This window comes from Equus caballus, chromosome 7 (assembly GCF_041296265.1).
Source record: "Equus caballus isolate H_3958 breed thoroughbred chromosome 7, TB-T2T, whole genome shotgun sequence".
NCBI lineage: Eukaryota > Metazoa > Chordata > Mammalia > Perissodactyla > Equidae > Equus > Equus caballus.
This window is the reverse complement of record NC_091690.1, coordinates 4919252-4934824: the sequence shown is the minus strand read 5'-3', so window position 1 is coordinate 4934824 and position 15573 is coordinate 4919252. Positions and strand designations below refer to the sequence as shown.

At 44.1% G+C, this 15573-nt stretch overlaps 1 protein-coding gene across 4 annotated transcripts in view; it reads right to left on the bottom strand.

Annotated features, from left to right (window-relative positions):
• ADGRE1 (adhesion G protein-coupled receptor E1) overlaps positions 1-15573 on the bottom strand; it is a 69273-nt gene that overhangs the window by 40472 nt on the left and 13228 nt on the right. For all 4 annotated transcript variants that reach the window (XM_070272586.1, XM_023644604.2, XM_070272588.1 and 1 more), the window contains exons 4-7: positions 8562-8708; positions 6246-6401; positions 6004-6123; positions 4008-4154 (exon numbers count right to left, since the gene is read on the bottom strand). In XM_070272586.1, coding sequence (XP_070128687.1) covers positions 4008-4154; positions 6004-6123; positions 6246-6401; positions 8562-8708 — 570 coding nt within the window. The remainder of the gene's footprint in view (positions 1-4007; positions 4155-6003; positions 6124-6245; positions 6402-8561; positions 8709-15573) is intronic.

Here is a 15573-nt window from a genome sequence, read left to right as displayed (position 1 = left end):
CCTTTATTTAAATGTGGAGTTTGTTTTCCACCCCTTCATCCATCTGGCCCTATGACTTGCATTGGTCAATAGAATGCAGCAGGACTGATGTGGTGTCAGTTCCAAACTTAGACCTCTATAGGATTATTTGCTTCTGCTTCTGCTTCTGCTTCTCCTTTGGGCCTCATGATTCTGCCACCTGAACAAGTCCTAGACTAGCCGAATGGAGGAGGGAAGAAATGAATCATCCCAATGAGCCTCAGTCATCTGAGACAGCCCAGCCCAACCACAGCCGACCACAGACAAACAAAGAAGATGGTTGAGACCCAAAGAACTGACCAGCAGAGCTCAACCTAAACTGCCCGTGCATGGAATTGAGAGCTAAAAAAATTGGCAGCTGTTGTTAGCCATGGACTTGCAGGATCACTGTTACTCAGAACTAGCTAACTGCTACAATTACACTAGCAAAATGAAGATGACTTCAAATATCTGTGATTCCAAGCCAAGGGGATGTGATGAGGGCTAGATCACTCCATGCCATGCTGTTTGAAATCACCCTCCCTATAAGTGAATGTAGAGAACAATAGAACCTCTGTAGACTCAGGAAGATGGAGTCTTGGTGTCTTAGTGAGAACATTCTGGCTGCAGTGTGGAGGATGGATTAGAGGAGACCAGACTGCAGACAGGGAGAGACCAGTGAGGATGCTGCCATAGTAAGGATGAAGGCTGAACCAAGGATGGAGAAGAGTGGAAACATTCAAGACGTCTGTAGCAGGGAGATTCTCCAAGAGATAATGACGGATTTAATATGGAAGGGGAGGGAGGATGAAGGTAACTCTCAGCCCTTAATTCAAATACCTTTTAGGAAACAGTTCTGAGGTTTTGGTCTGAGCTCTCCCTATCACAGAGTTTCTCTACATCAGTACTACTAACATTTGGGACTGGAGCATTTTTGGTTGTGGGAAGATGTTCTGTTCATTGGACGGAAGCAATGTTTTCCATCCCATATGCCCGTCATTAAGTGTGAATTTTGTACTCCATCCACCAAGCAGTGGGGTCTATATTCCCACCCCTTAAATACGAGCATGCTTGTGACTACGGGGGATGTGACACCAAGTCGTAAAAACTGCATGTTAGGTCATAAAAGTATTAGACAACGTCACAAAAATCTCACACTCGGTCATAAAAATACAATGCACTTCTTTGTTCTCTTGAGATGCTCATTCTTGGAACTCATTCTTGGAACTTCACTCATACTTTGAGGAAGCCCAACAAGCCGTGAAAAAGCAGCTCACATGGACAAGAGCTAAGACCTCCAGCCCGCAGCCCTGGGGGAGCAGCCAGCCAACAGCCAGCACCAGCTTGCCAGCCTTGTCAGTGGGCCTTCTCCAAACTGATTCCTCCAGCCTCCAGTTGAGCCAACTCAACTGACACAGTGTGGAACAGAGGCAAGCCATCCTCTCCAAACCAAGCCCAAATAGCAGGTTCGTTTGTGAGCAAAATAAATGACTGCTGTTGTTTTCATGCACTGAGTTTGCAGGGGGTCTGTTATGCAACAACAGATGACTTGAACACCTTGCAAAGCCACCTCTAGGAACCGACACATTGAAGCACCCATGGAATTGTGCAGTCATGGGAGCAAGGGGTGGCCTTGCACAAACGTCTTTCAACCCCGCTCTGCCAAATCACCCCAAAGAAACACTTGCTGTGTACCTCTCGTGCAAGCACAACTTCAATGCAAGTCTCCTATATGTCCCTCCCAGTCAACTGCACCTCTCCTAGAGAGAAAACTGGAGCGGCCACTGAACTTCAAGATACCATCACAGGGATGCTCACCCCAGCTTTGTGTGAAGTTGTAAAGCATTAGAAACAAACTAAGTGCCTGTCAGTTGACAGGTGATTCAATCTGGAGTCGATGTAAAGAATAAAATTCATGTTCCTCCATTCAACAAATATCCATTTAATACTTGCAATGTATCAGGCACCATACTGAGGGTGAAACACAGAGTGGACAAAATCGTTGCTGTAGAACCCAGCATTTTCTAGATGGGAAATATTGATTTCACCCCAAATTTAAACACCAGGGTCCACCGGCACTACTGAGAAGGCTGAATAACCCATGAACTGTAGCCCAAAGATGAAGAAGGAGGTTTGGGGCACTCTGGAAACTCCGGTGGTAGAAATGAATGATCTTATTTAGAGCTCAGCGAACTACATCCCATAGGTCAAATCTGGCCCCTCATCTGTTTGTGTAAATAAAGTTTTATTGGCACACAGCCACATCCATTCATTTATGTATCATCTATGACTGCTTTAGCAACACAACTGGAGCATTGAGTCATCATTGACAGAGATCGTACAGGCAACTGTTGTGGGGAGTTATGGCCACCAGAAAGATATGTTGAAGTTCTAACCTCTAGTCTCAGAGAATGTGAACTTATTAGAAATAGGGTCTTTGTACATGTGCTTAAGATGTAAGTTAAGACATCGTACTGGAGTAGGATGGTCCCTTAACCAGATATGATTGGTATCCTTATAAGGAGAGGAAAACAGGCACAGAGACAGGCTTAGGGAGAACACCACATGATGATGGAGTCAGAGATGGAAATGACACATCTACAGGTCAAGGAACCCAGAGATTGCTGGAAACACCAGAAGCTGGGAGAGAGCCTCAGAACAGATTGTCCCCTAGAGTCTTCAGAGAAAGCATGACCCTGCTGACAGCTTGATTTCAGAATTCTGGCCTCCAGAACTGTGAGAAAATAAGTCTCTGTTGCTTAAGGCCCCCAGTCTACAATATTTTGTTATGCAGCCTGAACTGCCTAATACAATGGACAGAGAATCCATCTCTGTGTGTCTCAGTTTCCTCAGGTGATCTCTGTAAAGCGCTCTGAACAGAGCCTGGAGCATAGCAATTACTATGAAAGCAAATGTTAACCAAAAGACAAAATTCACTGCTGACATGTGGAGCTTTCTTTGTGGCAGGCATTGAGGTAGATACTTCACACGCATCAGCTCAACGAATGCTCAGAGCAGCCCAACGAGGTGCAAACTGATATTTCCATTTTTCAGAGGAGGAAACTGAGACTTCAAAATTGTGCAACATCGCATAGCTTGTGAAAGGCACAATTATGATTGGAATCCAGGTTCTGAGCAGCTCTGGAAGTTTCAGACGACAGCTTCCCAGGTCGTCGGAACCTCAGAGACTGGAAATGTGGTGATTAAACTGATATGTGTCCTATGCAAGCCCATCGTGAGCTGCCAGAGGCTGCAGCCTCATTTGGAGGCAAATTAGCATGGTGGTGGGAGCACGTGCTGTGAAGCCACACCCAGGCAAAGTCAGATCCTGACTCTCCTACCTCCTACCTATTCGACCTTGGGACAGTGATTCAACCACAATGGAAGCTCAGTTTCCTCATCTGTGAAATGGGTGTAAAATCAAACCGATACCGTCAGGTTGTTGGGAGGACCGAATGAGCACACTGATGGGAGAGCTTAGCGGCTTGGCTGGGATCCTGCCTCCAGACTTTTCTATCTTCTCTTGCCTCCTCCTGGAACATTCTTCCCCAGACACCCAATCTCTCACTCCCTCACTTCCACCGGATCTTTTCTCACATATCAAATTCTCAGCACGGCCTTTTCTTACCACTCTCTTAAAATTAGACCACAGCACTCTCTAACTGCCTTTCCTGCCTTATTGGTCTTCACCGCCTTTAACTTTCCCTAACACAGAAAGGTTTCATACATTTTTATTTTGTTAACTATCTCCCCCACACTAGACAATAAATTCCAGGAGAACAAACGTTTTTGCCTGTGTTATTCACTGCTGTATCTGCCATCCCCAGAATAGAACCAGCCATGTTGCACATGCTCAAAGTATGGGTTGAAGAGTGAATGAGTGATTATTGTCTTCAGTTTTGCTGATGAGGTCTTTGAACACAGCCAAGACCCACCCCGACTCGTGCTCCACCAGTGTTGCCTTTGTAAACAGTCTGGGACCTAATTCCCCAACACACCCCTCCACCTACCTTCACACGTCTCTCCCTGGCCCTGGAACCTCACGTTTCCACTGCTGGAAACAAATCCTTGGTTGCAGACACAAGAGTAGCTGCCAAGACTGTTGTGGCAGGTCGCATGCTCTGGGCAAGATCTGGGATCTGCACATTCATCCACATCTGGAGAGTGCAAGAGAAAACCGGGATCAAGGCAGAGCAGGAAATTTGGAAAGGACATGGTAAGTGAATATTCACTCTACATGCTCTTAAGTTGTGGCACACAGCACTGAGGCTCCCCAATACCCAAGTTCTCCCCTTCTTCCTAACCTCCCTTGCAGTTAGGGAGGACCATGAGAATAAATTCTGGCCGATAGTATGTAAGCAAAAGGGTGACAAATGATTTCAAAACATAACGATCATAGTTTGCAGAAATGGCCGCAGTACCCCCCCTTTTTTTTGCATAGAGAACAAAGTAAACTGTTTATTCCTTTCTTTCTTTGTCCATTCGTTTTAATCATCCATCCATCTATGTATCTATGCATCTATCCATCCATCTATCCATCTATTCATATATCCAAAAAATATCTGCCAAGAGTGTGGTACTTCACTGGCCACGAATATATACGTATAGCCACACCTCAGGATGTGGCTTGTGCAGTACAATATGACTTGGCCTCTCCTCTCTTTAAATGTGGAGTTTGTTTTCCACCCCTTCATCCAGCTGGCCCTATCACTTGCACTGGCCAATAGAATGCAGAAGAAGTGATGTGGTACCAGTTCCAAACTTAAACCTCCAGAGGATTATTTTCTTCCACCTATGCCTTAGGCCTCTTCATTCTGCCACCTGAACAAGCCCTAGACTAGCTGAATGAAGGATGGAAGAAATGGATCATCCCAGATGAGCCCCAGTCGTGTGAGACAGCCCAGCCCCGCCCAACCACAGCTGACCACAGACACAGGAAGAGGAACAGTTGAGACTCAAAGAACAAACCAGAAGAGCCCCACCTGAACCACCCATGCATGGAATCAAGAGCTAAAAAGAAATGGTTGTTGTTTTTAGCCATTGACTTTTAGGGTAATTTGCTCCTCAGCAATAGCTAACTGCTAGGAATTCACTAGTAAAAGAAGACATGACTTCAGATATCTCTGAGTCCAAGCCACGGAGCTGTGATGAGGGCTTGATCACTCCATGCCATGCTGGGTGGAGTCATCGTCCCTATAAGAAAACGTAGAGAACAATAGAACCTCAGTGGACTCAGGAGGATGGAGCCCTGGCGACTCAGTGAGAACATTCTGGAGGCAGTGTGGAGGATGTATTTGAGGGGACAAGACTGGAGAAATGAGGAGCAGTAAAGATGAAGAAAACATGAAGCCAGAGCCAAGGATGGAGAAGAGTCGAGACATTCAAGACAGATTTAGCAGGTAGATTCCCCAAGACGTAATGACTGACTTAACATGGAAGGGAAAGGAGAATGAGGGTAACTCTCAGGCCTTAATTCAAATATCTTTTGGGAAAAAGTTCTGAGGTCCAGGTCTCAGTTCTCCCTAGCACAGAGTTTCTCTACCTCAACCCTACTGACATTTGGGACCAGATCATTTTTTTGTTGTGGGAAGCAGTATTGTACATTGTAGGGTGTTTAGCAGCGTCTCTGGCCTCTATTCCTTTGATGACAGTAGCACACACAACGCCACCACCACCACCAGTGTGACAATTGAAAATGCCTCTAGACATTACTAATGTCCCCTGAGGAGAAAAGTGTTCTGTGGACAGAGCGACCACCATCCTGTTACTCTGAAATACTGCCTGATGCTCTGCCTAACCTACAGTGTTCCCTCAACAGAAGCTCAAATCCTGGTTGTTCCACTTAATAGCTGTGCATCCTTGGGCAAGTCACTTCACCTCTCTGAGCCTCAATGTTCTCACTCCTAAACTGAGGATCATGATCCCTACCTCACAGCATCATGAATTGAGGTGATTCTTAATTGAGTAGGCAGGTCCTACTCAATAAGAAGGGCAGGTCCTCTTTACCTTCACAGATGGAGTTTCTAGAAGAGAATCCAGGTAGGCAGGTGCAACGGTAGCTTCCCAAGGAGTTGGTGCACTCAGAATGCTCTGGGCAGACCCCGCTGGAGAGGCATTCGTTGATGTCTGAGGAGCAGTGGAGGAGAGCGAGCAGACAAAAGAATGAGTGTCTAAGGTGAGAAACACAGGTACCCAACTCAATGGTAGCCATCCACGAAAGACCACACCTGAGATACCGAGAGGATTACCTGTACAGGAGAAATGACCTGGCTTTGCCGGGTTCCAGTTATTTCCAGTGGGAGAAGAGAAACCAGGCAAACAGCTGCACTTGTATCTCCCAGGCAGGTTTTTGCAGACTGAGTGAGCACCACATGGTGTGGGCCTCTTAGAACACTCATCTATATCTGGATAGAGAAAGAATTGGAGTTACAAAGTTGCCTCATCTTCTGCAGTAGATTTTATTCTCCAAAGATGGTTGAAACAATGTTTTCCATCTCATATGCCCTTCATTCTGTGTGAATTTGATACTCTTTCCATCAAGGAGTGGGGGTTTATGTTACCACCCCATGAATCTCAGGATGCTTGTGACTATAGTGGAAGTCAATCCAGGTCATAAAAATATAATCTACTTCCTTGTCGTCTTGAGATACTCATTCTTGGAACTGAGCTACCATACTTTGAGGAAGCCTAACAAGCCATCAAAAAGCAGCTCACATGGACAAGAACTAAGATCTCCATCTCACAGCCCTGGGGGAGCAGCCGGCCAATAGCCAGCACCAGCTTGCCAGCCTTGTGATGGGGCGCTCTTCAAAGTGAATCCTCCAGCCTCCAGTTGAGCCAATTCAACCGACACTGTGTGGAACAGAGACAAGCCATCCTCTCTAAACTCAGCCCAAATGGGCTCATTCACGAGCGAAATAAATGACTGCTGTTGTTTTCATGCTCTAAGTTTGCAGGTGGCCTGTTACCCAGCAATGGATAACTAGAACACCTTGCAAAGCCACCTCTAGGAATTTACTCATTAAGGCACCCATGGAATTTTGCAGTCATGGTACCATGGGTTGGCCTTCCCCAAATTTGCTTCAGCCATGCTCTGCCAAGTTACCCTAAATAAACATTTGCTATGTACTTGTCATGCAAGCACAATTTCAAGACATATCTCCTAGGGCACCCTCCAAGTCAACTGCACCTCTCTCAGAGAGAAATCTTGAGCTGCCACTGTGCTTCAAGATGAGGTCACAGGGATCCTCATTCAGCTTTGTTTGAAGTCGTAAAACATTAGAAACAATCTAAGTGCCTGTCAACAGAAGGACGGATTAGAGTTGACTAACGAACAAGGTTCACGTTCTTTCATTCAAGAAATATCTATTTAATACTCACAATGTGTCAGGAACCATACTGGGGGTCAAAGATACAGAGTGGACGAAAATTGTTGCTGTAGTAGCCATCATTTTCTACACGGGGAATATTGATTTCACCCCAGATTTAAACACCAGGGTCTACGAGCACTAGTGAGCTGATGGAATAACCCATGAACTGTAGCCCAAACATAAAGAAGGATGTTTTGATCTCCCTAAAAACTACAGTGATAGAAATGAATTATCTGCCTCAGAACTCAGCAAACTGCATCTCATGAGTCAAATCCGGTCCGGCAGCTGTTTGTGTAAATAAAGTTTTATTGGAACACAGCCATGGCCACATCCATTCATTTATGTATCATCTACGACTGCTTTGGCACCACGACTGGAGCACTGAGTAGCCATGACAGAGACCATACAGCTTGCAACTTCCAAAATATGTCCTATCTGGCCCATTATAGAAAGTTTACCAACCACTGGGCTTATTCAGAGGCATAATCAGATCTTTACTGTCAAGAGGAGAATTAGGGTCTAGATATAAGGAATAGGGACAAAGAACTTAGCTCCTTCTGGGAATCATATCATTTATGTTAATATAGCACTTGATATTGTACATGCACCTAGGATACTGCATACATTGTTGCATTTAATCTTCCCAACTGTCCTTTGAGGTAGATGCTCTTATACACTCATTTTACAGATGGAAACATTGAGGCTTAGAGAGATTAAATATGTTTCCCCAATACCTCTTAACTAGAGTGTGGCAACTGGGTGAGATGGTTGACAGACATGGTTAGAGTCAGAAACAGCTGGGTTTGAATTCCAGGTCAACTGCATGACCTTCAACAAGTCATTTCAGCTCTCCAATCCTCACTTTACTCATCTGGACAATGGAGATCATCACAACGCTCATAGTCGATTTAAGGTGAAAATGCACATAAAGCCCTTCACACGGGGCCTGGCACTCAATAACTGTTAGCAATTCTTCTTATCTGCGTGGAGGGGTGACTGAAGGCGCATCCTAATGTGGCTTTCTAATCACTGGAAATTTTAGTGACCAGGAATAAGTCTCATGACAGAAAGGAAAGAAGGAAGGGAGGAAATAATATAATATTTGGGGGAAAAAAAAGGAAAAGTACTTACACCTGCCGCGCCAGCTAGCTTCCACCTGATTTTCCTACCACCTTTGAGGGGGCGTGAACTCACCTTTGCATTCCACTCCTGAGCCCTGGAACTGTGCCAGTCCGTTGCTAGACAGGAATCCTTTTTTGCAGCTGCAGTAATAACTTTTTGAAGTGTCAGTGCAGGTTGCATAAGCTGGGCAGATGGTGGTATCCACACACTCATTCGTTTCTAGGCAGTGTAGAAGGAAGAGTTTGTATTAGCACACCAGAGTGGGGCTGCAGAGGAAGCCAGCGTTTGAGAGGGAAGGAAACCGTTGTGGGTTGAATTGTGTCCTTCAAAAAGATATGTTGAAGTCCTAAACTCTGGTCCCTGAGAAGTTGAGCTTATTTGGAAATAGGGTCTTTGAAGATGCAATTAAGATGTAAGTTTAGTTGAGATCATACTGGAGTAGGGTGGTCCCTTAATCGGATATGATTGGTGTCCTTATAAGGAGAGGAGAAGAGCACAGAGACAGGCTTAAGGAGAATACCATGGGACGATGGAGTCAGAGATGGAATGATACACGTACAGGTCAAGGAATGCCAAGGATTGCTGGCGACACCAGAAGCTGGCAGAGAGCCTCAGAACAGATTCTTTTCTAGAGGCTTCAGAGAAAGAATGGCCTTGCTGACACCTTGGTTTCAAACTTCTGGCCTCCAGAACTGTGAGAGGATAAATTTCTGTTGTTTTAAGACACCCGGTTTGTGATAACTTGTTACAGCTGCCCTAAGAACCAGCTCAGTCAAGGACCCTGTAGACCCCAGACCTTTGCCACTCAAAGTGTGGTCCATGGCCCAGCAACATCAGCAATGTCTGGGAGTTTGATGGAAATACAAAGTCCCAGGCCTTGCCCAAGACCTCCTGAATCAGAATCTGCATTTTAGCAAGATCCTCAGATGATTTGTGTGCACATGAAAGTGCGAGAAATACTGATCTGGACCCTTGCTTCTCCAAGTGTGGTCCATGGACCAGTATCATCTGCTGCGCCTGGTATCCTTGAGCGATCTTGGAAAATCAGATGCTGATTCAGCTGGTCTGAGAAGGGCCTGAGATTCTGCATTTCTAACAAGCGCCTGAATGATGCTGGTCCATGGACCACACCATAAGCACTGGGGCTCCAGACAGAAGAGTATGAGAGTCAAAGTTACAGCCTTTGGAGCAAGGACTACCCGGGTTAAAGCTCCCATAGGAAACCTCGAAGCAGAGAACAGTGGCTATGCCCCGACCCCCATCTCCCCCTCTTCCTTTGAATAACATGACCATCCAGTTAGGCTGCAATTCCAGCTTCTCTTGCAGCTAGGTGCAGTCACGTGGCTAAGTTTCAGCCAAAGGAAATGAGCAGAAGTGATATGTGCACCTTTTGGCCATGCCCTTAAAAAGAAGGAGCACGTCCTTCATTCCTCCTTTCCCCTTTCCCCTGGGGAAAGAAGAATGTGGACAGAGTGAGGTGATCTATCCTTAACCACGGGGGTGATGCTTTGGAAAACCTCCACACGGAGGGATGGAAAAACAACAAGATGGAAGGCACCTGGGAGCCGAGATGATTTCATAGACAGGGTAGCCCTGTCACCCTGTTCCATCCACAAATTGGAGATTTATGAGGGAGAGAAGAAGAGACTTCTAAGAAATAAACATCAGAGATCTCCTCAAGACGGCAGTGTAGGCAGACTATGAACCCACATCCTCCCACGAACACAACCAGGTTACAACTCTTCTTGGAAAAATTGACCCTGAGAAAGAAGCAAAAACTGGATAAAAAGAACCCCCACAATAAGGGACAGTCCTGACCAAGGCGGAAGAGGCAGAAATTCCTTTCTGGAGAGAAAAAAACCACCTTCAGGAGCCACAGAGCTTCACTCTTGGCAAGCTGGGAGCAAACCTAAGGTACACAGCCCTCTCTGGAGAAATGGGGACCTGACTGGGGGCCTGATACTGCTATAAGCATCCTTCAGACTCAGCACAACTGAGACGAGTCTCATAATATCTGGCTTTGCTGGCTGTTAACTACAATGGGGAATACCCCCAGAAAAGCTATGGGATATAAATGGAAAAACTCAGCTCTTAAAGGGCCCATGCCCAAATTCATCCATCTCAGACAGCAACCTAAAATCACCAGAAAGGTGCACAGTCCTTTGGCCAAAAGAGACTCACCTTGTAGGCTCTGGGTGGATCTCAGTGAGAGGTGAGACCTCTCTGGGGACTGAGACAGTGGCAGCAGCCATTGTAGTGACCTGGTACAGGTGTGCTGACACAGACACTGGCAGACACCACTGGAGTTCCTCCCCTGGCCTGACAGCCCAGGGTCTGCCACACCCACTAGAGCACTGATTTAATCCAGCTCAGCCAGGGCGGGCAGCCTGCCCTAGGGACTGGCCCCACCCGACAGCAAGCCCTCAGGCTACTTGTTGGTCTACATAGACTGGGTGCCTGGAGCCTCTGCAGGCAGATGAGTGAGTCCACCTCTGGGGGGCAGGGCCTGCGTGAGGAGCAGATAGAATGTGGGGGGCATTGGCAGAGAGTGTGGGGGCCTCTGCAGTGGGGTGAAGGGGTATGCTCCAGGGGGCCGGGATGTGTGCATGGGCCAGGACTGTGTTGAGATTGGGTGAGGACCCTTGGGGGGTGAGGCTTATCTGTGGCAGAAAACTTGTGCTTCTCAAACAGCCATGTAGGGGATTGGCCCCACCTTCCAAAGCCTGAAACAATCAGGTGGTCCTGTGCCTAGGGCCAGCCCCACTCAGCTGCAATCCTGAGAGAGCTGACAAGAGCCTTGAAGGCCTGAGGACTATAGAAATTGTAATCACCTACACCTAGCAACCAGCCAAGCTGGGGGCCTACTCACCGAACAGAACAACTGTAACAGGAGTGTGCTATTAGACCTTGCAGCCAACTGTGCTGGGGCTCCCTAAACCAGACTTACAAACAGCTGGCCAGGGAGAGAAAGCCTAGCCTGCCTGTGCACCTGCAGCAAGAGCAACCCTGCCACAGCAGAAGGACACGTGTAGCCCACACAGAGGTCACTCCTGGAACACTTGGAACTGGCGACAAGGGGGAAGCACACTGTTGGGCCTCAAAAGGGGTCTCTTACATAAGGCCACTTCTCCAAGATCAGGAGACATAGCTCACCCACCTAATACATACATATAAGCACAGAGAAAGAGACAAAATGAGAGGCAAAGGGATACGTTTCAAGCAAGGGAACAGTACAAAACTCCAGAAAAAGAACTAAATGAAACAGAAATAAGCAATCTGCCTGACAAAGAGTTCAAACAAAAACTCATAAGGATGCTCACTGATCTTGGGAGAAGACTGGATGAACACAGTGAGAATGTCAACAAAGAATTGGAAAATATAAAAAAGAACCAACCAGAAATGAAGAATACAATACTGGAAATGAAAAATTCACTAGAGGGACTCAATAGCAGAGTAGATGATACAGAAGAATGGATCAGTGAGCTGGATGAAAGACTAGAGGAAAACACCCGAGATGAACAGATAAAAGAAAACATATTAAAAAGAACCCAAACAGTCTAAGGGAACTCTGGGACAATATCAAGTGCACTAATATTCATATTATAGATGTCCCAGAAGAAGAAGACAGAGACAAAGGGGAAGAGAATCTCTTTGAAGAAATAATAGCTGAAAACTTTCCTAACCTAAGGAAGGAAACAGACACTGAGGTACAGGAAGCACAGAGAGAACCAAACAGGATAAACCCAAAGAGGCCCACTGTAAGACACATTACAACTAAAATGACCAAAATTAAAGACAAAGAGAGGATCGTAAAAGCCACAAGAGAAAGACAAAAAGTGACATACAAAGGAAACCCCATAAGGCTATCAGCTGACTTCTCAGCCAAAACCCTACAGGCCAGAAGGGAGCAGCACAATATACTTAAAGTGTTGAAAGGAAAAAAAAAACCTACAGCCAAAAATACTATAGCCAGCAAGGTTATCACTCAGAATGGAAAGAGAGGTAAAGGTTTTCCCAGACAAGCAAAAATTAAAGGAGTTTATCACCAAGAAATCAGTTCTACAAGAAAGGCTGAAGGGACTTATTTAAGTGGGAAAGAGAAGACTACAAATAGGAATAAGAAAAGTATCCCAAAAAGAGGCAATAAAATCACTGGAAAGGCAAAACTACAGTACAGTAGCAGATCAACCACCTATGAAGATAATATGAAGGTTAAAAGACAAAAGTACTCAAATTAACTGTTTGAATGATAAGAGGGTAATGGATACACACACACAAAATACAGGGTTAGATATGACATCAAAAACATAAAATGTGGGGCCAGCCTGGTGGCACAGTTGTTAAGTTCGTACATTCCGCTTCAGCAGCCCAGGGTTCTCCAGTTTGGATCCCGGGTGTGGACACGGCACTGCTTGTCAAGCCATGCTGTGGTAGGCGTCCCACATATAAAAAGTAGAGGAAGATGGGCACGGATGTTAGCTCAGGGTCAGTCTTCCTCAGCAAAAAGAGGAGGATTGGTGGCAGATGTTAGGTCAGGGCTAATCTTCCTATAAAAGAGGAAAAACATAAAATGTGGGAGGAGAGGAGTAAAAGAATTGAGCTTCTAGAAAGAGGTCAAACTAAAGAGACCATTAACTCAGTATAGATTGCTATGTACACGGGTTATTATATGTGAACCTCATGGTAATCACAAAGCAGAAACCAATAATAAATACACAAATAAGTAAGAGAAAGGAAGTCAAATATAATACTAAAGAAAGTCATTAAACCACACGGGAAGAGAGCAATAGAAGAAGAAAGGAACAGAGAAGTACTACTAAAACTCCCAGAAAAAGTAACAAAATGGTAATAGGTACATATTTATCAATAGCTACTTTAAATGTCAAAGGATTAAATGCTCCAATGAAAAGGCATAGAGTGGCCGGTTGGATTAAAAAACAAGACCCATGTATATGCTGCATAAAACAGACGCACCTCAGACCTAAAGACACTCACAAACTGAAAGTGAAATGATGGAAAAAGATACTCCAAGCAAATGGCATAGAAAAGAAAGCTGGGGGTAACAGTACTTATATAATACTTATATCAGACAAAATACACTTCAAAACAAAAACTTTAACAAGAGACAAAGACGGGCACTACATAATGATAAAGGGAACAATCCAACAAGAGGATATAATGCTTGTAAATATCTATGCACCCAAAATAGGAGCACCTAAATATATAAAGCAATTGTTAACAGACATAAAAGGAGAAATAGACAGTAACACAATAGTAGTAGGGGACTTTAACACTCCACTTACACCAATGGATAGAACATCCAAACAGAAGATCAATATAGAAACATTGGCCTTAAATGACACATTAGACCAGATGGACTTAGTAGATATATACAGAACATTCCATCCAAAAACTGCAGAATACACATTCTTTTCAAATGCTGATGGGACATTCTCCGGGACTGATCACGTATTAGGCCACAAAATAAGTCTCAATAAAATTTAGAATATCGAAGTAATACCAAGCATATTTTCTGACCACAAAGGTATAAAACTGGAAATCAACTACAGAAAGAAAATCAGGAAAGCCACAAAAATGTGGAGATTAAACAAAATGCTACAGAACAAAGATCGGGTCAATGAAGAAATCAAAGGGGAAATCAAAAATTACCTGAAGACAAATGAAAATGCAAATGAAAATATGACAGGCCAAAATCTATGGGATACAGCAAAAGCCATTCTAAGAGGAAAGTGTATAGCAATTCAGGCCTACCTCAGCAAACAAGAAAAATCCCAAACAAACAATCTAACAGTGCACATAAAGGAAAAAGAAGGAAAAACAAAGCCACAATCAGTAGCAGGAAGGAAATAATAAAAATCAAAGCAGAAATCAATGAACTAGAGACTAAAAACAGTAGAAAAAAAAACTATGAAACCAAGAGCTGGTTCTTTGAAAAGATAAAGAAAATTGACAAACCTTTAGCTGTACTCACCAAGAGAAAAAGAGAGAAGGTTCAAATAAATAAAATCATAAGTGAAAGAGGAGAAATTACAATAGACACCTCAGAAATACAAACGATTATAAGAGAATACTCTGAAAAGCTATACGTCAACAAATTGGATAATCTAGAAGAAATGGATAAATTCTTAGAATCATACAACCTTTGAAAACTGAACCAAAAAGAAGTAGAGAATTTGGAATAGACCAATCACCAGTAAGGAGATCGAAATAGCAATCAAAAACCTCCCAAAAATAAAAGTCCAGGACCAGATGGCTTCCTTGGTGAATTCTACCAAATATTCAAAGAAGACTTAATACCTATCCTTCTCAAACTCTTCGAAAAAATTGAAGAGGAGGGGAGGCTCCCTAACTCCTTCTATGAAGCAAACATTATCCTGATACCAAAACCAGACAAGGGCAACACAAAAAAAGAAAATTACACGCCAAGATCACTGATGAACATTGATGCAAATATCCTCAACAAAAGACTAGCAAATCGAATACAACAATACCTCAAAAAGATCATACACCATGACAACGATGGATTCATCCCAGTGATGCAGGTATGGTTCAACATCTGCAAATCAGTCAATGTGATTCACCACATTAACAAAATGAAGAATAAAAATCACATGATTATCTCAATAGACGCAGAGAAAGCATTTGACAAGATACAGCATCCACTTATGATAAAACGGGTATAGAAGGAAAATACCTCCACATAATAAAGCCCATATATGACAAACCCACAGCTAATATCATTCTCAATGGAGAAAAACTGAAAGCTATCCCTCTAAGAACAGGAACCCGACAAGGATGCCCATTTTCACCACTCTTATTTAACATAGTATTGGAATCCTTAGCCAGAGCAATCAGGCAAGAATGAGGAATAAAAGGGATCCTCATTGGAAAAGAAGAAGTGAAACTGTCGCTATTTGCAGACGACATGCTTTTATATATAGAAAACCCTAAAGAATCCACTGAAAAACTTTTAGAAATCATAAATGAATACAGTCAAGTTGCAGGATACAAAATCAACATACAAAAATCAGTTGCATTTCTATACACTAACATAGTAGCAGAA